Genomic DNA, 24,497 nt, shown 5'->3' with positions numbered 1-24,497 from the left:
CCTTCGAGGGAAACAGGGCAAACAAAATCCCTGGAAAGGAGAAGGAGGCAAAACAAGACGTCACCGCAGGCGCGGCCCGGCGCTCGCAGGGCGCGTTTCCAGCAGGACGGCGCTGCGGAGCGGCACGGGAGGCGCCCAGCAGCCCAGGCCTCCCCTTCCCACCGCGCCGCCTCCCGCGGCGGAGAGCGCGCAGGGCCCGGCGGGCGGCCCCCTCATGGCGGCCCGGCCTGGCGCCGCCATGTGACAACGGCAGCGCCCGCCGCCGGGGCCGCCCCGCGGGGCGGGCGGGCCGAACCGAGCACGCTCCGCCGCCGCCGGCCGCGGAGGAGCCGCCGTGCGCCGGGGCCTGCGGGCGGCCGCTGGTTGGCGGCGCCGGGGACACGTGAGGGAGGAGGGCGCAGCGGCGGCGGCGGCCGGAGTTTCCCCGACAGCTGGAGGTTGCGGCGGCGGCGGCTCCTCCTCCTGCTGCCCGCGCTGCGCGTCCCCCCCTCCCCTCCCCTTGCCCCCCGCCGGAGCCCCCCGCGCTCCTCCGTATTGACAAACACACAAAGGGCCGCGGCGCCGGCATGGGAGACAAGAAGAGCCCGACCAGGTAGGGGCGGCAGCGGCGGCGGGGCCCGCAGCGCCGGGCGATGGCGGCGGCGGCGGCCGCGGCGCTGCCGGGGGAGGCGGCGGCGGCGGCGGCGTGAGCGGCGGCCGCGGGGCTCGCGCCCGGCCCCGGGCTGTGCGCGCGTTGTCTCCGCAGGCCGAAGCGGCAGCCGAAACCCTCCTCGGACGAGGGCTACTGGGACTGCAGCGTGTGCACCTTCCGCAACGGCGCCGAGGCCTTCAAGTGCATGATGTGCGACGTGAGGAAGGGCACCTCCACACGGTGAGTCCAAGGGGGGACCTGGGCGGCCTGGAGCGGCCGAGAACCGGGTCGGGGCGGGGGGTCGCGGCGAGACGGAGTCTCGCCGCGACCCCCCGCCCCGGCCCGGTTCTCTTTCCCCCCGCTCCGCTCGGTCCCATCCACAGAGCCGTTTCGCTCCCCCATGGTGGCTCTTGGGGTGGATGGTGACTCCTGGCTGCTTAGGAACCGCTGGCAGGTCGGGGTGGATTGCGCTGCCCTGAAACACCAGTGACTACCCAAAAAGGGCTTTCCCCCCTCCCTTTTTTATCTTCCCCCCCTTTTTTTTCTCTCCCTCCCCTGTGGCACCCGTCAGAAACGCTTAGGGGGGATTAAGCGTTTCCCGCGTGCACCCGTCTCGCGCAGTGTCACAGCCTGGACGCGATGCGCACGCTTGGGGAATCGAGGGTCTCCCAAAGCCCCAGGAGTGCCCTCGTACTCTTTGTGTGCTGACAGAATGTTGCTGAAGGATCCTTTGTTGTGATTATCGCACCTCTTGGCCAATCCTGCCAGCAAGAGAAGTTTCAGTGGCGATAAAAGTTGCAATCCTGTCAAAAGCAGCGATTGCATTTGGGGTATCGTTCAAAGCAATGTGGAATATGAGCTGCGACAAATGTTGCATGTTTGAAATTGGAAGCGCGAGGTTAAGGCAAATTGTTTTGCCAGTAAGGTTCTGCTTTATTTCTAATGCCTCTTCCCTAGACTTTGGGAAAAATGAATTAATGTTGGAAGTACTTCTGATTACCTTTGAATACTAGTTGGTCTTTTAAATAAGGAAATTGGTGGGTGAGATAAATGTGCTAGGAGGAATTGTATCTGTCACATGTAACGTGGTTTGCAGTCAGGGTTCTGGATTTATGGCACAGGTAGATGTGTATGGATCGAAATAGCAATGCTGAAGGAATGAATGCAAAAATCTTTAAATGCAAAAATGCAGGTAATAGCCTTAAAAATACTCAGTTTCATAGGCAAAGTCAGTATAAAACAGTGTTTTGCCCCACCGGAAATTCTGTGGGATAAAAGCACTAAAACTTAAAAAAAAGAATGTGTGGAAGGAATAGGAAGGAAGAAGATGTACCAATATTACTATGGCCTATTCTTTTCCTCTTGAATATTTTGGGAGCAAAATACAGAGCTTGAATTTTGGCGTTCCCTTCCTTCCTCACAGTGCTCTGATACACAGAGGTTTAGTTGGTCTGTTGATTTTTTTTTTCCTCTAGTCAAACACCATAAAAAATGTGTAGCTGACTAGGTTTATGGGTTTATGGATTTCTTTTTCCCGTAAGGTTTAAATGGGTCGCATTTTCGTATGCGTGCTAAGTCCAGGATTTACACATCGCATGAGACTGAGGTTTTAGACCAGGTAATTTTAGGCCCCCAAATCTGAAATTAGGTTTGAGCTAGCAAGGAGACCTTTGTGTCTCTGGAGAGAATCATTAGGGTGCCAAAGAGGCACAAAAGGCCATTTGGGTGGATTTTTTTTTTTTTTTAAAGGAGCTGGAGTCCAAGAAACCAAATTGGGGCCCTGTTAAAACATTTGCTCATATTGCCTGTGCAATCAAGTGCTTTTCATCAAGTGTTGTTCAAAATAACAGTGTTGTGGAGTTCAGATGACCCTAGGAATTTTTTTTTTTTTCTGGCCAACCCTTTTGCACCAAACATATGGAAAAGCAGGTAACTGCAGTGAAGATTAATATATTTGAAAGCCACTGGAAATTAGTTATAAAATTGATTAAAACTGCTGTAGTTTTCATAGTAATGGTGTACAGTTAACTTTGAGGGAAATATTTTCAGGTTGGTGTGTGGTTTCACTGTTGAATAATTTCTTCTCTCTGAAAGAATTATCTTTTATGCCAAAGGCGAGACAGGGATTATGGCCTTGAAAAAATGGTGGAATTTTTGACATGAATGAAAATGATTCTTATGACTTCTTGATTGTGTTTTCATATACTTTTAAACTGAAACAGACTGTTTCGTGGCATTGAATTAACTTTGTCTGTGGCAGTATCACCTTGCATGGTTAATCTGGGCTCTGCTTGGATGGAAGACCTCCAAGACAAACCCTGGATGCTGCAGGAGGAGGTGTAAGTGATTCCCGAGGTGTCAGGCTTCTCTTCCCTAGGCTTCCTCGTAGCCCCAGCATGGTGCTGGACTTGGATGTGCTATGAGTCATATGTAAAGCTACAGGATTTTCTGCCAGTTAAAAATTCCATTGCCTGTTGCTGTAGAACGATTTCCAGAGCTTGGTAATGGCATCAAGGTGCTAAATTCTCCCTGTAGATACAACCTTCTTATTTACTTGCTAACCTAAATTGTTCTGTGTTGTTGCTGGGGTACTAATAAATTACTACGTTCCTCTTGATAAGAGACTGAACTGAATATAGTAATTTTCTATATGTGACCTTTAAAACATTTTCAAATCTTTCTAGATGAAAGATGTTGTATAGATGTAAGGAACCCAGGGCTGTAATAATCATTCCTTACTTGGACAAATCTCCTGCTGAAGTTCATTAGAAGCATGAGTAAAGAATGCTCAATAGAACCCTAACGTACTGTGGTATAGAGGGAACTGGTAATGAACTCTATATTTAGGTTGCCTAATAGTTTCCATTATAAAGAATTTGTAAGATCTCTTTGAGAAGCTCTATTGTTTGCAAAAACCATTGAAGTTTGGCAAGAGGAATGGTCCTTAGGCTAAATAAGTGGTTTGATTTCTTTGCCCCATGAAATTGTTTAAGTTTTGCTGAGGCATAAACACTTGAAAGTCATCAGTTCCCCTCTGTCACTTGTGTCGTACAGAGAAATGAAGTAATAGAGCACTTTAGTACCACTCGTAAGAGCAACAGTGGCAAGGAGGCTATGCTGACAAGCCTGGAAGTGGCCTGCCTTTAGCTCCTGATGATATCGTTGTGGGGTTGCTCACTACTGTCGCTTTCCCCAAAGAGAATTCCCTCAATGGGCATATTCCCATTTCCTTCTTTCTTTCTTTCCCTCCACTCACTGTCTGGCACTGTCTGCATCAGTGGTGTATGAATACTGCTGTCAATGGCATATGGATACTACTGGTATGTGAATATGGGATGAATTTCAAGAATTTGGCGGGATCCATGAACAGACCTCATTGCAGCAAGTCACTGCTTCCCCTTTTCTTTACTCCAATATGGTGGGTTCTTCCTTTTTTTTTTTCTTTTTTTTTTTTTTTCTTTTCTGGTTATCTAATGTGGTTGCTTATGTAATTCAGGCATATTACAAGGGTGAGGGTCAGAGTCCCAGCCTTGCTGAAGGGCATACTGGGAATAAGCGCAGAAGAGCATTATATCTAAAGGGTTATGTATTTACTGGGAATAAGCACACAAGAGCATTATGTCTAAAGGGATATATATTTCCCATTCTCTCCTGTCTTTTAGGAAACTGCATTACCTCTCCTTCCCTTCTTGCATCCATCTTCCCCAGATCATATTAACACTTTATTGGACAGACAGTGGGGTAGCATCTGAATTTGAAAATGCCTGTCGCTTTGTCCTTTTTGCTTTGGTTCTTAAACTTGTCTACTGAGTTCTGGTTTGTGGTTATCTGATCCCGTTCTCTTCCCTATGGCTGCTCAATGTAAAGGATGAGCACCCAGGGGAGTATAGTGAGAGTTACAGGTAGAACTGCAAATCTGGCTTTTTTTTTTTTTTTTTTAAGTTTGAATTGCTTAGTGTGATACTCTGTTGCCTTCTTTTAACATTCAGAAACAGTGGTCTTGGTGGAGGGGAGTGATACGTGATTGCCTTCTCTCTTTGGACTTGACAGCATTTCTGATTTTTCAAATTAGCAAAATGGGCGGAATTCTAGAGTATATTTTTGAAAATAATATTCTCTAAATTAATAATAGAAGGACTATTGAACAAAAGTAATGACTTTATGCTTCTTATTTTATGCTTATTTATGCTTATTTTATTTTAGTTTTAGAACTGCTTTTATTATTTGGTAAAAACTTACTTCTGAACCCATAGAACACACTGTGTAAACCCAAAGCCTTTCTCTTCCTTTCGATGAGGGGAGACACAGAGTAAGGAGATAAGAAACACAAACTGGCTTCTGCAAAGATATATTCTGTGAGATGCATTCCTCTCTCTGATAAACACGAAGGGCCAGCTGCTATATGCAGCTTCATGTGCATAACAGAGCCCCTGAATTCTGTAGGCAGGTTGGAATAGGGCCTCACAGGTTAGAATCAGTCTCTGTGGGGCTGGGATTGATGCCTCTGACACCTTGCACTGCTGGAGTGGATATATATATATATATATGTACACAGTTATTATTTATAGGTGCGTGAGTGTATATGTAGACACACATGCACACAGGCACATGTGCACATATGTGTGTGCATATATATATGTAATTATATATAAATCCCTCTGAATGAGGGCATATCTTGCAAGCCTTGCACTTTATGGATCTCTGTTTCTGTGTTGCTCCGTTTTTCTTGGCTTAAGGTCCAAAAAGCCAACTTTAAATCATAACCAGACAGAAGAGACAGTCAGAGATATAAGGAACTTGGGGGCCATCTTTGTATGTTTGCTTGATGTTTGGTGTGTGTTCTTTGGCTGTACCTGAGAGCAGAGCCATTCTGTATATGCATGGAGTTTAGAAATGTCTCTGACCAGCTCAGAAATCTGAGATACAGGTCTCTTCATGAAGCTGTCTTGAGTTTGTTTTATGCTTTGATAAGCACAAATAAAATGCTTGCTTTTTATCTTGGATATCAAGGTCATTTTTCTTCAGAAAATATGTGCAATTTGTTTAGTCATGTACCATCTGGATGTTTATAAGCACAAATCAGTTACATTTAGCCAAATCTGCTTGTGTTCCCGCTGAACTGCAGTACAGCTGAGGACAGCGCTGGTGCTAACCGTGCGCGCCTGCTTCAGCGCGTCCGTCCTGCAGCAGCCTTGGAGGCTGCTCTTCTCTCTCTTGTGCCTTGCAGTACGTAGCCTCTGTGTGTGTGTGTGAATATGGGCGGTTGCGAAGGAGGAAAAGAGGAAGGACCGGCTGTCGTGGTGACTTTACAAGGGTAAGCCTAAATCGAGCCTAACGTGCTGAAGAGCTGCTCATTATACGTGGTGGTTTGGAGAAGGAAATGTTTGCGGGAGTGAAGCGAGCTGGAAAAAAATAAACTACATGGTTTGCCAAGCTCTGTATTGCAAGTCTTGTGTTGTTAGCTGAAGTTTCAAATTATTATGAGGAAGAATATTAGTGAATAGTTTCCTTTTAGCCTGTGTATATGCATCATGTAATGTAGACATTCTGGGCCTCAAATCTTTTTTACATAGCTTTAAAAAGTGTTCTTTGCATCATAGCAGTGATTATTATCCCTGGAAAATACAGTGAAATTTGGGGATTTTGCACAGGGTAATGAAAAAAAGATTCTGTTTTGTTTTCCCATGAGGAAGAAAATAATAATAAAAAGATTTTGTTTTATTGATACACATAGTTTGCATGAAGAATAAACAAGCAGTTAAAAGAAGATGAAAGATAAAGCTTATCTTTGAAAGGCTACATAACCTGCTTTTTTTTAAAAAAAAAAAAATCTGTTTTTAAGTCTATGTAGTTTGAACCTGACAGATATTTTAATCCATTACTTTAAACAGCTTGTAAAAAAAATGTCTGTGTGTTAATTGTGAGGTTGGTATTTTTAATTTGACTTTATTCTATGAATCTCTTTTTGTTATTGCTATTTGATTTTGTCTTTTATTACAGTCTCCCCAAAACATTAGATTTTAGGCTGTGACACAGTGGGGCCCATTCATGTTAATCCAAGCCAGGCCTAAACCTAGGTTAGTTGTTTCTTTTTCCATCACATTCGAAGGGGTGATCGTAGCAGCAGGCAGCTTCAGCTGGCAATTTAGGTAGCTGTCACTGGGATTTGGCCTTCTGTGTGTATAAGTCTTATGTAATTAAACATACACAAAACAGAAAACAAGTCCTCCCTTTCCAGACAGCTCCGTCTCTACCCTTCTCTGGTAACTAGAGCTGTCCAAGGGGTTATCCCAGACCTCATTAGGGAGTTAGCCCCCTGGAAGGCCCTTTTTGTCAATAGGCTCCGCAGGGTCAGAGGAAGGTTCTTCCGGTTAGGACTGGCTTGTTCATATGACCTGTACTTGTCCAAAGACAAGAAATACATATTTGTATGTGTTTTCCATGGTTGCTAAAGTAATAAAGCTTTGAACACACTTGGGTTCATTACGGGAATGCTTCTAAGAAGGCTAATGTGCATCTTAAGGATAGCCTGGCTCATCCCTGCTGCCTTACAACACAGGATGGAAAAGGTCTTCGGGGAGTTTAGTTCCCTGTATTGAAGGACAATCGGTAAATTTGGGCAAGATTTATCTCAGTTTTGTCACAAAAAGCCTCCAGTGAAGACCTGGAATAATAGTAACATTTTAGCCCCCTATTTCTAGTGCTTTTGTGTTCTTGATGTTTTTCTAGAGAGATATCCAGCCCTTCTGTTCAGCAAGTTAAGCTGATTTGTACATGCCCTATTCCCAGTGAAGTTTGAAATTCCCAATATACTTGTTCTGTGGTTATTAGAATGTAGGTTTCGTGTTCACTCATCATCTTCTCTCTCTTTTTGAATCTTTTTTGAATCTAGACAAACCAAATTGCACCAGCCTTTTCAGAGGTCACAGGTTTCCTCGGTGTCTGTTGTGGTTCTTTATTCTGACTCTTCGCTTCTGCCCCTCTTTCTTACCGTGGTGCCTCCGAACTGCAGCCAGACCTTGAGCTTAGTCACTCCTAGCATAAGGCTTAGTGGGGTTGCTCCTTTCCAAAGTCTTGCTTAAATAGTGGGGCTGTTGGTGCTGCCTGGAGTGAGAATTTCCCTTTGGTGCAGCAGAACTGTGTTGTTGCCTTCTCTGTGCTGTGATGTCCTTGGTCCAGTACAGTCTTACATGCTTTTGTGCTGCACTTTTACTTGGCTATTTTCTGTCATTATGCACTTGTCTGGCCTGATTATACACAGACATATTTATATATGTCTGTGTATTTTTGCGAGAGAAGGCAGCATTTCAGGCTGTGTCACAAGTCAGGGCACTTGCTGCTCTCCCCAGTCACTGGGCCAGTTTCTCTGTTGGAGAGAAACTAGACGTGCTAAGCCCATTGGCTTTGTCCTTTACACTGCTTTTAATTGATGGTTAAAAAAATGTTCTAGGATCTTCCTGAGGTTCAAAGTTAGGCCAAATGTCCCTCAGTTTCCTCGATTTTCATTCACTCATGTTGTGATCCCCTCCCCTCTTCTGTAGTTCTAGGTGACTTTACCCTCTTCCCGTAGTTTTCTGAATGATTTGTTTTTTAGAGTGAATTTCGTTAGATGCTATTGACTGCCACGTGTAGCATTCAGCAGTCTGCTCTGTCTCCTATTGTAAATTGTATTCATATTCCCTTGTATAATTTGATTATATGGAATTAAACTTCTGTATGGAGAATAAGGAAGCCTTCATGCCATCTGCTCTTAGCTTGCTTTCTCTATTTAATAATGGGCATGCTTTTCCTTTCTGTTTCCATTATTGTGTATTTTCCTTTTAGGCATTAGTGGCAAGCATTTCAATATGTTTAGCTTTATTTTGTTAGTGGAAATAGCATCTTCGGTTTTAGTTCCACCAGTGGTAGTCTCACTGTACCATAGCCTTACTCTTACCGTAATCTGTTCTCAGTAACATAATTAGCTGTCTTGGTCTGAAGGACCTACCTGGAGATCCAGTATGATAAATAAAAGTCTTGCCGATAAGAAGGAAGCTCTTGTACTGTCACCTATAGAATGGTCAGAAGTTACATCTGCCCTGTGACTTCTTAATAACAGTTTATTCCTTGCTGATGTAACTACCTCCATGCCTGTTTATACCCTGGTACAAATATCTGCGCTTTCCATCTTGAAAGTCAGGTTAGGGCAGCATTCCCTTCGCAGGCAAATTCCCAAGATCCTAAATAACACTTTATCTTCCCGGCTGATTGAGTGTACCTTTTGTGCTGCTGCTTTCGTGCAGTAGCTTTTTTGGATGAGTAGGACGGGGAGATGCTGAGAACTGCCTGTTTCTGCGAAGCTCGTTGCACGGGTGTGTGGCGCGCCAATGCAGAGCAGGCTCCAACGTGGAGAGCTCAGCTGCAGAAAGTGGTTGGCAGCCTGTTGGCTGGCAAACTTGGCGTCAGAAATCAGGATGAAGACTACCAGATACCACCTTGAAGTTTGCTGCAAGCCTTTTCTTGCCTTTTTTAAGAGATTGGGTAGGGCTGGGGGAAAGAGAGGGCAGCTTGAATAACTGAATGGAAACTTTCCTATTCTGACTTATTGAAAGTCTTGGCCTAATGTTTAAGCATTTCTGTGAAACTTGAATATAGCATATCTGAAGCACATAGGTCGAATGACAGTGCTCCTCAGGAAGAAAATGTGTGAATTAATGAGAATTTTTAAAATTATTATCTAAAAATAGAGCTAATTCTACAAGCTGAAAAAGCTTGGTTTGACACATTCAGTGAAATTTGTTTCTTACGAACACTGTCATGTTGGATACTCAGTGTCATGAGCTGGAAGTTCTGTATTTGACTGAGAAAGGAAAAATGAAGAAGAGTGATGAGTGATTCTGTGGCATCATCTTCTGTGAATAAACCGGTTTTGTTGAGAGCTGGTTTAGTGGCAGCAGGTAGTCTCTGCGTCTCCTCAAAAGTGGTCATCTCTGTGGGGCTGCCTCAGAGTGAAGGCATCATTCCTGGGATGCCACAACCTTCTGGGAGGATCAAATACACCCAACAGTGCAGAGCAAATAAGAAATAATCAGAAATGAGTCTTTTCCTGTTTGGTCACAAAACTATCTATGCCAAATATTTATCCTGTTTTGTGCAACAGTGTCTGTGCTTCTGCATTGGTATGAACCTCATTTTTTGCGTGTGTTTTTTTGCATGGTGCTTTTTAGCAAGAAGCATCACAGTTTGTACAGGAAGGGAACAGAGGAGCAGCCTGGAGGATCCAATCCTTTGTGGGATTGGAAGTTGGGAGAGGCCACCATGAATTGGGATTCCCCATGAATCCCAAGGATCTAGGTGGCTGTGCCCACTGCCTTCTCTGCAGACTCCCAAATGCTGCCTCCTCAGGGAATGTTGTTAAGGAAATTGAGCTTCTGAGCACTGTTCATGTGTAGCAAACTGTTATCCAGGAAGCAGCAATTGGTTGATTCTATATGTTTCTCAAACAGAACTTTTTCAATATAAACATCTCTTATGCTGAACATCAATGAACCACATGGTTTGTGGTGCATGGGGAAGAATTTTTAATAACACGTGAGAGGTTGAAATCTTAGAAATGGTTGTTGAAAAAGTAACATTTGATAGCTGCTTTAAAAACTATTCATGAAAATGAATTTAGGTTCTCTAAAGGCCCTGATACAGATATTTCTGCTTGGGGCAGACCTTTGTACACTGCACCAGTCATCTGCAGGAGACTTGCTGGCCTCATCTGTTAAATGCCAGCTGGAAAATAGGGCATTCCCTTAAAGGGAATGATTAAATAGGGACGCAGCCTCAAGGGGTAGTTTTCTGCACATTTATACAGGGACTGATAAAACCATATGGGTTCTGTAAGTCTGTTCTAATTGAATCAGCTTTTATTGAAAGACAGAATTGCTAGAAATGCACTGAATGGATGAATTCCAAGTAAATGATTCACACAGTAAAACAGCTAGGAATATTAAAACACTGGGAATCAGAGCCCACTGAAGGTTAAAATTAAAATGTATAGTATATGTGTAGAAATTGCATTGTTACTCCGTGATTCACATATGGGTCTGTATTATATTTTCCCATACGGACCACTAATTCAGCTGTTTGAATTGTCAGAATTACTGCATTGTATAATTCGCAGAGACAGTGTAATGCGCTGTGAGCACTCTAGAATATGATAGGAGTGATAGTAATGAGAAAAAATAATTTTGGATAGCAATGTCGATTATTGCACATTGAAGATGCTTTTAATCACGAACTGCCTCAATGTAGAAATAAAGGGCAGTTTCTCACAAGGTGGCTTTGTGTGGTGCTTAGCATGAGCACATTCTTGTGGCACTGCAAGCTAAACGTAATTTAATGTGATAGTTTCGTGCTATGGATTGCTTAACAGAGTACTGATGACTGGCAGAGCATGAGCTGATCTGTGTTATAATCCAAAGGCTGCTTCTCCTGCTAGTGAATTGCTAGCAACTACTGTATTTGCTCTGTAAGAAGCAGTAACAGGGGGTATTTTTAGATTTACATAATGTGACTGTAAGTGCTGAGTAGCAGTGTTACACGTACTGCTGGATTCTGCTCCGTAGACCACAGGTTGCAAGATCTGCTTGGCCACAATATTCACAATATTGCTTAGCTCATGCACAACCTTTTACATGCTTTTCCTTTTGTTTTAAATAATATTAACACGGTGTTTAGCAGAAATCAGTCATAGACTCCTGGGGAATCAGGGGGTAAGTTATGAACGTGTTGTGGTGGTAAGGGGACAAGTGTTTGTGCTGGCTTCTCAGTGAAGTTGAACAAGCAGTTTCTTTAGGTTTGGAGTATTATTTACCCCCGTATGCCTCGATACTATGTATCAAGGTACAAACAGTATTTCAAGGGGAGTTAGAGACTCTTATTGCCTAAGATGCTGTACAAAGAGTTTGCAGAGTAAATATGGTCGTCCATTGAAGATAACTACAATGCATTTTGCTTGTGTAGCAAATCTAGAAAAATGAAAAAAGTAGTTTAAAAGATTGACAGATGAAAGTAAATTTTGTCTCGAATTTTGTAGCTACTGACTTGCACATGTGTAGAGAGACATATCAAACGTTGAGCGGGGTGTGTGTGCCTATGTAGACTCATTGGCATTTCTCTTTGATTATTTTGGAATGATTCTGTGTGTTGTCCACTGCTACTGAAATCTGAAAAATACTTCAGGATGTTGCTGAAAATCTTTACTGTCAAACTGATGCTTGAAAAATTCATTGTTGTCTGTTGAGAGGTCATTAAAGATAAGGAATCCTTTTGCTTCTGTACTGCTGGGTTGCATGCACTTACACCTTAATTATAGCAATTTGTGCATAAACTGGAATAAGTGGCCTAAAATGAAAGATTGAAACTTTACCTTCTGACTTGCATTTTAATAAGATTTTACAATTCAGTATGTGTCAGTTCAGCTGAGTGACTGTTGACTGTCTGGCTTATTACTAGAGGAGTGTTGTTGCAGTGACTTACTGCATGTATTTGTGTTTCAGGGCTACTGATTTCTTTCTGTATTATACAGAACTTCTTGAATCTTAGGAAATTCTTTATCTGTGTAAGTTGTGATAAGATTAGGACACTAGATTTCGTTTATATCCATTCGTTTATTCTTACTAAGAGAGGTGTGCTTGAGGAAGTGAAAATGTTAATTACTTAACACTTTTAAAGTACCCAGTCTTCCTTTTATGAGAGTAAAAGGGTGTAGAAAGAATGGAAAAAAGGGCCAGAGGAAAAGGTGTTCAGTTCTTATTATCTTCTACATTATGGTACTCCACTACTTGATGTGGAAAAGTCTGAAATACGTATATTTTATTTTGGAGTCCCTTAGACCTTCCATCATCTAGATCCAAATCATCAGTCCATTATGGAAGATCATATTCCAACGCTGCTCGTTGTGACCTGTCCTGTGGTCTCCACCTGGGCTGTACTCCAAAGTTACAGTTAGAGCTCTGCGTGATTAATGTCTTTTCCAAACCACTCAGGTGGTATGTTATAGACTACGTTGTTGCAATACTTAATGGTAGCTGTATCCTGTAGAAGTTACGTCGGTGCTGTAAAAATTGCCCAAAACATTTATACTTTAGTGAGGATATTCTCCTAACAATATGCATTATGTGAATGTTCTTCTGCTAAAAAACATTCCTAAGTACCTTTTTTTTTTCATATCTTTTTTCATAATCTTTTGCTTGTTTAAAAAGCTGTTTACTGTAAAATAGCTCTACAGGCATCCTTCCAGCTTGAGTACTCACTTGCTCCCTCTATGCATCTACTTGCATTGGAGATAAGAAGTAACTTCCTATTTTTAACGTAATTGATGTAATTACTGTCTTAAGATATTAGAGAACATCTTAAGATCTCAGTAGTTAGAGAAGTGAGAACATGTCATGGAGCAGTTTTGAGTAAGAACTAGGAAGAATACGATGATTAAGTATCAAAGAAAAGCTTTTCTTGAGGGTTCAGTAATGACTGTGAACTAGAAAAATGGAGATTAGAGTATTACTGTGCATATCAGATTTCTATTAGCTTCTTGAGACATTAATATTTAGGATAGACCTGTGTGGAAAATGATCTTCATATAAATTATAAGATATTTAAAGCCTGTACATTTGTATTGGGAAATGATTCAGTCTAGTAATGAAGGAGCAGGGTAGGTTGGGAGTTATTCAGCTTTGATCTCAACAAGATTCTTCTACACTTAACTAAATTCTGTTTGAAGTTTTTAAAAAGATTGTGATACAAATATCAGACAAACAAGATTTTTATTGTTGCTTCCCATGGTTTTGTTTAATTCACAACAGCATATTGATAATTTAATTACTTAAAATGGAATAAGCACTAGAATGTTAGTTTTTGTTTCATTATTCATTCAGGGAGATCATTTAAGGAAAAAAGAATAATTATTAGCTTTACAGGAGTTTCATTTTTATTTTTGTTGGCAGTTTCAGGAAGTGTTGAGTGAGTGTAGGCTTATGAGATGCACTGCTCCATGGAATGAGCATGTGTGTTTTTCTTGGTGAACTGATGTAGTAGGGCTCATTCTGGCTTGCAGCTACACTCTTAAAAACCCTTATGGAAGGGTTCTAAATAAGTATGTCTTTATACTTATTTCTGTTTTATTATTATTAATATTATTATTATTCAGGAGTTTGTTTTTAAAGTAGTGAATATGCGGGAGTCTTTGTGAGACGTTTGTGAAATCATCCAGCCGGGAGTTCATAGTTATGTAACTGTTTCACTATCTAATATTAAGATTTGATGATATGGTATGATTGGAGTGAAGACGCAGTCATAACCATTATTAGGTTGATGTTCTTTGTGTTGTCTAGAGGTAGGAAAAGGTGATGGATGATATAAAAAGCTAAAGAAGTGAAACGTTAATGCAGAACAGAGTGTCATCACAATGTGCAGTCCTGGGTGTGAATAGCTAAATTGGAGCGCTTTATCTGAGATGTATGGCTGAAAAAGGAGTGGAACTGCTGCCTTTCAGTACGTGACCTTATCCTATAAATCTTCCGAGTATGTATCGAGTTGTGTAACGCAAAATTAATTTTTGCTGTTAGCACACGGGTTATGCACTTGATCATGATGCCATTATCAGAAATGGCCCCCATCCTGTTATTTTTTTGCATAAAAACCAGAACTATAAGGAGATGACTGGTTTTAATCTATTCAACAACCTGTCTTTCATTATCAGATATTATTTCCATGGCAATACACTACTAGATAAAGACAAGTAAAGACTTTCAGTCTATCTCCTTGACAAAAGAACTGAATTAGCTTTTTAATTTTAACAACTGAAGGCTAGAAAAACTAAGGCATGGTCAATGAGGCGTTTCTGATGTCCTCGCTAAATGAGAAAATAGCAAAAGTTGGTAAAAGTAGTAGTTGGTACAGGGAGTACTAGTAGCGTAATTGAAATTAGAGTCACTTTTGAAAAAAATTAGAGTATCGTGACCCAGTCAGCCAGGAATACACACGTGTCCCACAGCAGAAGATGGAAAGGAGATGTCCAACATGTTGGGACACTGGAGAGTAACACATTTTTTTCAAAATGATGTAAGCTGCAGTTGGAAGAAGTGCACGCTTCCGCTGGTTTGGTAGGAAGCGAGAACTTCCAGTTGTGTGCAGAACGAGCTTGGAGTTTGAGAGAGGCCTCTGAACGTTTGCACTTCAAAAAGAAGACAGATCCAAAGGGGAAGTGTTTGAAAAGGAGGGCAAGATGTGATTAAAATAGTAATTAGTTCTATCACAATAACACGATATTTTTGTTATATGATACATATTATTGTAAGGTGCATGCTATTTTCAAGTATCCAGAAATTTTATTGTTGGCACTGCATATATCTGTATCTGATTGTACATTCTGTTGTGGCCTGATATGTTAAAAATCAAACTTCCAATGTACTGGAGGTGGCACAGACGGGTATGCCATTTTGCAGAAAAAGAATTAAGAGGACGCCAATGTTGTGCAGTTACTTTAGTAGAAGGTCAACCTGTGATGAGGGTACATGTTCTGAACTTGAGGAGAAAGGGTTAAATCTTTTCTTGCCACAGATTTGGCAGTAATTTTGAAAATCTCATAGATGATTAATGCTGTATGAATTCTTATAGTAGTATTATCAGTCCCTATGCATCATCTAATTGTCAGGATTGTCTGCAGCAAGGCTCTTCAATAAACTTTCCTTGATCAGTAGAAGAAAACGAATCTAGCAAAAGTTACAGAACATTTGCAGAGGTTTAAGAGTGCACATGGTGGTTACTGCATATCATCATTTTCATGATTCTTCTCATATGTCTGAGTTTTTCTTTCCTTTGTGCTTCTGCTGGTAAGTAGCATTGGGGATAACAGTGCTGCTCTGCCACGGGAGAATGTTGTGAGGAAGAGTGAATTAAAGATTGTGGCCCTCTAACTGTAGCAGCAAATGCCACTTGAGAGAGATGGAGCAGGAGCGTACAAGTCCACCATAAAGGATAAGGTAGATCTATGGGTCACATTTGTATATGGAATTGAGGGGAAAACAGAGAAGTCAAAGGAAGAAACAGGCGAGATAATCACAGACAAAGGGAGAGAAGAATTTGTGTAATTAAAGTAAGGATGAGTGCTGTAGCAAAATTTTTGCCCTCCAGGTGCAAACCAGATGACTTAAATAATGTAGAAGTTGCATAAGTAACTTTCTGTGCAGCATATAAAGGAGGGGAAAAACCAAAGGGGTGTGAACTGGATGAGAAGCGGAGGTATCGTCGTGATCATACTGTAATAGTCGTATTTTTTCATGACTGTCAGAAGTGCTTAATTTTGGAAAGGTTGTTTTAGAGCAACTACAATTGGTAGTTACAAGAAAAAACTTGAAGAGAAAGAATGAGAGAACAGAAAGTGGGATATATAAAGCTTCCAGTGGTCTGGGGGGCCGATGCAAATAGTTTCAGGTGTTCTTTCCTTGAAGCTCCCTGAGCTTGTTCCCTTACACTTTGGCTGAAGATGTTTAATTCAGAATTACCTGACTCTCGTTTTAAGGTTCCTACTACCTTATTCAAAACCACAGCAAAACCTACTGAGTTCAGTCTGAAATTCATGCACATGCTCTGTGTTTATAAATGCAGCTTTTGCAACAAACTCTATTTTTTTTTTCCAAGGAGACATCGTAAGGAAAACGTGTAGTGAATGTAGTGAAAAGCCAAAGCTTTTCATGTTATCTTTGTGTGCTGGTCCTGTTTTCATTAGCAATCAGTTTCTCTGGAGCCTGACTGCAGATGACTTGTGTAAGTAGATTAGTTACTGCTCGCACGGCCTTTTGGCAATAGTGGTTCTGATAATTAATCCTTGGAAAAAACCCCGGAGAGCGAAATTGAGGGCGCTGATTGACTAGGTTAGTGGTTCCCAGTGAATGAGGTCTGCCTTGCTAGTGAGACAGATGTAGTGAATATCTGAGGTGAGAACAGAACACATACTCGGCAGCACGCAGGACTCATTAGTTGAGTCCTGTGCTGGGAGACCCTTAAGGGTAGGCTAGGAATAAGTAGCAGTTTAGAAGATTTGGGAACTTCTTTTAACATGGAAGCATCAATCCAGCCCTTCTGAATCATCCGAAAAGGAAGAATATTTTCATTTTGAAAAATAATGGGAACTATTTTATTTCGGAGAAAAAGCATACTGTGCCCAGGGACAAGACCACATTGGTAAGGTTTCTATTCCAAATATTTCTAAGCTCTCTTTCTTGAGGGGTGAGTCTGCTGTCCTGAACAAAAGGTCAGCATCTCCCTGCAGGGAGTAGTTTAGATAAGTAGGGCTGCTTAGAGATTAGGGGGTCCTTTGGATAAAGTCTTTCTAGGTCTGTGAAACTTACTTGTTAAGAAGTGATGATCTTTTACAGAGGAAGAAAGAAAAAAAATCGTGTGACAAGGGAAAGTTATGGAATATACCCCATAGAGATTCTACAGAGAAATACATGGTGAGTTTTGAAAAAATACCGCACACTTTTTGTTCTGAGGAGGAGATGGTCTTTTTTGGGAATGAAAATATGATAGGAAATATGTGTGATAAGTCTGGAAGCTAGAACTGTTCTGATGAAAAGTGTAATTTGACAGTGTAAATATCTTGTTTGTCTCATTCAATTCTTTTGTCACTCAAAGGTAGCTTCCTAATATCCAAAAGAGAAATCTGAGTCTATGAAACAAAACCAGACTGGAGGTATACTGTATGGTTACTGCATATCTAGCTTTTTTTTCCTAATTTCCAGGATGGAGCAGGATATATAGGATATATATATATATATATAAAATTTCTTAGGAATTCAGTGAATTGAAAATGCAGTTGCATCTGTTCATTGATAGAACAGTAGAAGCAGACTCGAATATTGCACTAGTTATCAAAGGAGAAGTGAGGCAAGTAAACTGAGATGAGTAATAGACTGAAATGTTTGACTTCACATACTGTATTCTAAAAGCCTTTAGTTATTTTGCATGTGTAGCACTTTGCTTTAAGAAATGCATAATTTGCTACTCAGAACAGGATAAGCTTCTGGCCAGAGATTTTTGTCTGAACTGGAGCCAGGTGATAGATAAAACTGAAAGAAGGAAAGAGAAGGGCATATTAGAATGAAAGCTGTAGTTGGGGGATATTATTTCTGGGTCCTAGTCATTTGTTGAAGAACATCTTGGAGTTTGATGGAAATGCCATCGTTCTGCTTTTCTTTAACTTAGGGCATTCTGTGAGGTAGTATTTAATGCCTTCTCGAAGTAAAATGTGTGAAACTTTAGGGATTTAACTTCAAGAAAGAGTGTGCATTTGAGGATGTCACCATTGTTTATTTTTTGTATTTTTATAGTATTTACCCTGTGAAGTGCATACTATAGAAGACAAAAGGAAGACATGAGTCCCCCAATAGGTTGGAAAGGGTGTGTGTGCAGTCCTGAGATTAGTTACCTCATCCAGCTTTCAGTACAGAAGAATGCTGAGAGAACCCTAAGAAATGAGCATTATGCTGCTTCATCAAACTGAAGAACAAGGAGTGCACAGGACCTCTGCAGTGTGCTTTGGCCTGGCCTGCCGAGGCACGTACCGTTTTTAAGATGTGCACAAGTGGATTTTGTTAGCTGGGATTGATTAGTCAGAGTGATGGGAGGCTGGGAAAGTTTGGACAGCGAGAGGAAGATGACTGTTGTGCCCCTGGGAGGATGAGAATACTGGATCTGCAGGGCCCAGGCAGGACCCGCGTGGCTGGCACTGAATGAAGCCCATGGAGGTGGTTGGCTGCTGTGTTGGAGGCCGTTGCTGTCCCCTCTCTGCGCTGCTCAGCGGCCTTGGCTGGCTCTGTGTGTGCAGGGTGTCCCCCATCCAAAGGGATGGATCTTCAGAGCCCTGCGTGCAGGGAGGCCTCATGCCATCCTACGGCCCAAAATGGTCTGGGATCATTTTAGACTTAGGTTTGGAGTTGATCCATGCAAAACTGTTGCAGATCATTCTCTCTGTTTCCAGACTGCAGTGCAGAGGCCATGGAGGTGGTTCAGCACATAAATAGTTCATGTCTGTCAGAAAATGAGCTCCGACTCTGGGCAATGGGAAAGACTTGAGATTGCTTATGGACCCACACGGGCTGTGGAGTAGCACTTCCCATGTGAATGCAGATATACTCTGCCTGAGTTAAATAAATTGAGCCAAAGCCCAGCTGCTTCAGCAGTTAGCCTGCTGCATGTTTGATGTACGGGTGGGGTGGCTGAGCTGGCAGGACTTCCGCGTGTGTTGGTTATTGAATATGAAACACTGCACACTGCTTTTTTTAGAGGGGAGGAAGACATGGGCAGTGGGGTTTGGTTTCAAGGCTGATCTACTTTGTTGTAATGTAACATTCCAAATAGGTTAAAATTCCTCTCAAGGGGATTACTGATGAAGATCAGGGTGGGGGAGATTAAGGAAGCATGGACTGCCTGAGAAGTCCCAAATGATGTAAGAGAAGGAAGGTATTGAGTTGGGCCCTCAAGCCATTTCTCTTTTCCATTGCTCAAGTTCCAGATATTTTTCATGTCTAGATAGGCCTGTAAATTGCTTTTGTATAAAGCTTTTTTTAGAAGGTCAACAACAAAAACTAGCACATCCTTCTTGGTATTAATTATATGCTCCCGTTAGGAGCATCAGTGTCGAATGAGTTAATGCAGATATCCTAAATAAACAATTCTCTGAAGCTTCTGTAAATATATCCCCTAGAACAGCAGCAATATCAAATCCCATAAAATAAAAAACAGCCATATCCTGCAATGAGAAAAACAGAGTAAATATGGCTTAAATGATGGTAATATCCTTGCTGATTAGCATTCATAGGATTTGGAGAGAAAACAACACTATACTTGAATGCTTGTATTAGTGTCTGTTGGCTCTCTCTTGCTTAAAAAAAATCGTTTTTAAGGCAGTTATATATAAAACATGTGCTTTCACAGCTCCTTGAAAGGAATGTGCTAACAGAAATGTGGAATAGAAATGTACTTCAGTAGAAGTAGGCTGATGGCAGCTTAGAAGAAAGGTAATTGTGTCTAAAAAGGAAAACCCGAGTGTGAGAGAGGCTTAATAACTGGATCTATGATGCTAAGAGTCCTCTTGAAAAAGGAAAGCTTAGTAAATTAGTCCGTTGGTATTGTTAGAGTGCATGGATCCAGACCATGGTCTTCATCTGTGCTGGAAAGAATGGGTAGCTTTTATCTTTTGTAATGGTCTCTTGGTGTTTCCCTTGTAACAACTAGATAAAAGTGCAGTTTTGAAGAACTGTCCATATATGTAAACAAGTAACACACATTACATTTATGAACTTTTCTGTTCTGAATATGTTCAAAAAACAAAGTACTATGAAATGTTGAATTAAACATCCATGTTAACACTGTTTATATTTACTTAATCTAAAATAGCCTATTAAACTGGAGTCTTTGTGTTTTCAAAAAGCGGTAGTTTAGAATGTGGTATTTTGGCAAATCATCAAATTGATTTTTTTTTTTTTTGTTACAGAATAGTATCTTTTCTTGCCTTTATGTTCTCTACAAGACTCTATAGATTCTCTATATAAAATCCTTCCTGTTTGAAAGACATGACTGAGTTACTCAGTCATGAACTGGTCTATTGGCTCCAAACTTCATGTGTGGTGCAGTTGCCTTCTGAAGCCTGCATGGCTTGCAAAGTGTTGGCAATTCCTTAGCTCCTCTTGAGTAGCTGAGAAAATAACCGAACATTCGAAAGAATAAATCAGTGTTGAGAGATGAGAATTCATTTTTTTCTTAATGATTTCTTTTTTAAAAAATTGAATGCTTCATTTAAGAATGAATATAAATAGCATAATTGACACAAAACTTCAGATGTAATTGACAAATTAAATATACATTTGACAGATTAGGGTTTTTCAAATTTATCAGTGAAAAGTAATATACTTCAGAGCAAGTAATAGCATAAACAGTCTGATCTGGTTTTGTGAGGAGTTAGACCAAAAATATATCCCAAGTGAAAATATATCTCAAGAGTAAAGATGAATATTTAATCAGGAGAAATAAAGCAAATTTAGTAGAATTCCTTGTTGCAACAAAACCATGCAGAACTTCTTGATTTATTTTTAGTGTGTTTTCCCCAGTGTTTTTGGTCTTAATTGACTTCTGTTCCTCCCGGCAAGGATTTTTTTTCTCCTTATTCTTTATTTTTTTCATTTATTTTGCAGTATTAGGTACTACATAAACTCTTGGAAAGGGTAAAACATCTCATTTCATATTAAAATTCTTATATTCTATTACCAAATAAAATAAAAATGAAGCAATTTTCAGAAGAGAGAATATCTATATTTCAGCAAATATAAAATTAGTAAACTGGTTTTAGTTTGGAAAGAAACTTGGGGGGCTGGAAAGCTGCATTGGGTATTCCGAAGTCCGGAAGCTTCTGTGGCCTGTTGGAGCGCGTGCGTCCCGCTCGCCACAGCCTCCTGGACTAGGGCGCGTTTCCTCCAGTGAAGAACCTGATAAAAACGAAACACCATTCAACAGGATTTGCCGTTGCTTTGGGGGAGCATGAGCTGAAAGAGTAAGTTTTGCTCCATAAACCTGCGGCGGGTGTGACCTGGGTGAGCGCTTTGTGGTATGAGCTGACAGGAACTGCAGTGCCCTCCACATGGCGCCCTCCTCAGCTGGGGGAGGGGAAAGCTCTGGATGTAACAACTGGAGGAAGAGGGAACACAAAAGCCCTTTCTTTAAACCCTCCGGGAAAAAAGAAATCCATTGTTCCTAACAAAAAGTGAATCAAAAGGCTGCAGTGGTTTAAATTCGCTATGATGTTATAATGAGATGCTGGCAGCTGTATAAATTTTAGCAGTATTTGATTTTGTACTGAATGTTACTGTCAATAACCGAAGTACAGAGAGTTTTGAGACTGATGTTGTAAATTCTAAGTGTTATGTGTATGTATATATATGTGCACACAGGAAACCTCGACCTGTCTCTCAGCTGGTTGCACAACAGGTTCCCCAGCAATTCGTGCCCCCTACACAATCAAAGAAAGAGAAAAAAGACAAAGTAGAAAAGGAAAAAAGTGAAAAGGAAACAACTAGCAAAAAGAACAGTCATAAGAAAACCAGGTAATTTTTTTAGAAACTTTTGAAGTATTGGTAAATATAATAATAAAAAAGTAAGAAAATGCTCTTCATTTTACTGCTCTGTAAGTGCTGTGATAAACTCTTTCCAAAATAGGGAACATTTGTGTTGAAGTTTCATTGTTTTTTAGGCTGCCTATTAAATGTGAAGAAAACCTGCAGTTCATAATTTTGACCAGGAGATGGAGACGAGCTGAAAACAAAGGAGAGAATTGGGTACTTTTGCTAAGGGGAACAGATGTTGCTCACACCATACGAAACCATAGATAGGCAAAAGGGATGATATTAGGTTTTGGAAAAGAGAGGTGGGGAGAGCAACTAGTTTTATGCAGAATAATAGGAGAGAAAGAAACAAAGATCAAATACCAGGTTCCAGAAGAATAGGAAAGTAGCAGTTATTGGTAGCCTTGCAAATGCAGAATAAATTTTGGAGGATAAACTAAGGTATTAATTGTGACAGGCCAAGGCACATAAATTTCCTAATGATAAAAATTCCCTGTAGCACATTTAGGATACTGACGGAAACCTTAGGCTTTTGTAATCTTAGAGAGAGAGGTTTCCAAAGCAGCCCAGTGAAGGAAGGTTTCTTGGGATCAGATCTGTGGAGAAGTAGCAAATGCTTCTTTATGTCTGGAGTAGGATATCAGAACCAGGAAGAAATTATGAGACAAGAGAAAAGTTCCATAAGACTCATTAAGATAAATGTGGTTAGGGCTAAGGAGACAGCAGGTGAATGCATATATTTGATTATTTTTCCTGTTTTTTTTTATAGTCAAAATTTCTAGCTGCACAACATACTCAGCTAAATGACTTCTGTTATGAAATATCTGAAGTTAATATAGCAAGTTTTATCAAAGATAATTAGGTATTATAAAAGTAAATATTAAAGGTTAAATTGCAACAATACATTAAAAATGCAAAAGTGAAAAGGAAAAGTGGAGAACACTGATACAGAACTTTTGGTCAAAAATTCAGTGTAGAGAATTGCATGAAGAATAGATACTAGAAACAACGAGGCTGTGGGGCTTTTATGCAGGTTGATAATGCTGGGTTTTGTTTGTTCATTTTTCCTCTGCATTCGCATGTTACAGGGCAGCAGATTTTCAGCCTTCTCTTAGATTCTTCAGTCTCTGGAGAACAAGATGTCAAACCCTATCTCTGTCTAGCAGAGGGAGGGCAGGAGGTGTTTCAGCAGAAATGACTGGGACTACTGGAATTCTGCTTGAAGCAAAGTCAGATGATAGAGTAAAAGTTAGGACTTGGCGGTTAAAACAGCTGCTAACGTGGGCTGTGGTATTAGTTTCTTTTTTTGCAGCTAGACCTGGTGAAAGCTGTGCAGCCAGTTAAATGCATAAAGCCATGATGTTCTCAACAGCTTTCACAGCATGTAATTCATAGTATTCTTCTCTGGGTCTGTATCAGGTGATGGTAAGCTTAGATTAAGAGAATTGGCCAGCAGCACTGTGCATAGTACAGAGATCTGCGCATAACTGAAATCACAGCATTTGCGAGGGGTACCAGAATTATACCACAAAGTCCAGTCGAAGCTATATATTAGTCTTAGTGAGGTTTTGAAAGGAAGTATACCTGCTGCAAACTCACACTTCCAGAATTTGCCTTTAAAATTATCAGTGCTGTTGAATTCAAAAAGCACAGAAGAGCTTTTCAGACATCAAAATTTTCATTATTAAACAGTGTTCTCTACTTGGACTTGTTTTAGGCTGTTTCTCTGGGTCATAACTTTATAGCCACAATAACAAAACACAATTTTTAAAACAGCAACCTTAATGTATAACAAAAATGTATTGCTGCACAGTTATCCAAAAGGTCAAGTGTTACATAATCTCTGGAAAAGATGTAGAGGGTAATTTTATTTTCATCTATCTCTGTGTTACAGATGTAAAACTTAACTGGAAATACTTTATAGCAAATACTTGTGGTATGTTATTATGTTATGTACTACTCATTCCACACAGCAGAATTATGCTAATGTTACATTTATCTTCTCCCAAGTCCATAAAAAAAGAGGAGGACAAGATAATACGAGGGTTTAGGTGCTTTTAATATGGTTATCTGTTTTATTTAGGCCAAGATTGAAAAATGTGGATCGAAGTAGTGCTCAGCATTTGGAAGTTACCGTTGGAGATCTGACAGTCATAATTACAGACTTTAAGGAGAAAACTAAGTCACCACCTGCTTCCAGTGCAGCTTCTGCGGATCAACACAGTCAGAGTGGTTCTAGCTCTGACAACACAGAGAGGGGAATGTCCAGGTCATCTTCACCCAGAGGAGAAGCCTCATCACTGAATGGAGAATCTCATTAAAGTTTATTTCTTCCAGTTTCCTTAGTCTCTTCTCTTCAAAACATGAAAATACATAACTTCTGCCACCTGTTACCACATTTTCATGACAGATTATCCATGCACAATTGGTATGTTTACTGGAACATAGTTTATGCAGTTAAAAAAATGCAGTCATAGAAATGATAATTTAAATGCAATCTACTAATGCTCACAAAGCATTTTCAGACCAACTTTTTTTAATCTTCATGTGCAAAGGTGCCATGAAAATGTGGTTTGAATGTTCATTATGCAGTGTTATTGGTAAGTCATTTTCACTTTTAGTTTAGTGAATTCTAACACAACTCTTGGATTCTCTACTATTGGCATGTACTGAATTTAAATTTTTATAACATAGTTCAAGCTGCCTAAATATGTATTATT

At 40.6% G+C, this 24,497-nt stretch overlaps 1 protein-coding gene across 2 annotated transcripts; it reads left to right on the top strand.

The window, feature by feature from the left end:
• The first annotated feature begins 494 nt into the window (after window positions 1–494).
• YAF2 (YY1 associated factor 2) lies at window positions 495–24,497 on the top strand. 2 transcript variants are annotated; one of them, XM_088524126.1, is made up of 4 exons: window positions 495–592; window positions 746–871; window positions 21,607–21,759; window positions 23,861–24,497. In XM_088524126.1, exons 1-4 carry the CDS (start codon window positions 567–569, stop codon window positions 24,096–24,098), a joined length of 543 nt encoding a protein of 180 aa, XP_088380252.1. In that variant the 5' UTR covers window positions 495–566; the 3' UTR covers window positions 24,099–24,497. The 2 variants fall into 2 exon arrangements, with proteins under 2 accessions (XP_088380252.1, XP_088380253.1); XM_088524127.1 differs by lacking the exon at window positions 23,861–24,497 and adding an exon at window positions 21,906–22,107.

This window comes from Tinamus guttatus, unplaced genomic scaffold (genome assembly GCF_059628265.1).
Source record: "Tinamus guttatus ecotype Peru unplaced genomic scaffold, ASM5962826v1 Tinamus_guttatus_pri_ptg000206l, whole genome shotgun sequence".
In the NCBI taxonomy this organism is placed as follows: Eukaryota; Metazoa; Chordata; class Aves; order Tinamiformes; family Tinamidae; genus Tinamus; species Tinamus guttatus.
Note: the sequence above shows the minus strand (reverse complement) of the source record. Positions and strands in the feature narration are given on the sequence as shown.

Excerpts from the sequence above, each read along its gene's own strand:
- YAF2 (XM_088524126.1), top strand. The coding sequence starts at position 567 with ATGGGAGACAAGAAGAGCCCGACCAG. Across the intron at positions 593-745 it reads GACAAGAAGAGCCCGACCAG|GCCGAAGCGGCAGCCGAAAC; the intron begins GTAGGGGCGGCA and ends TTGTCTCCGCAG. Across the intron at positions 872-21,606 it reads AGGAAGGGCACCTCCACACG|GAAACCTCGACCTGTCTCTC; the intron begins GTGAGTCCAAGG and ends ATGTGCACACAG.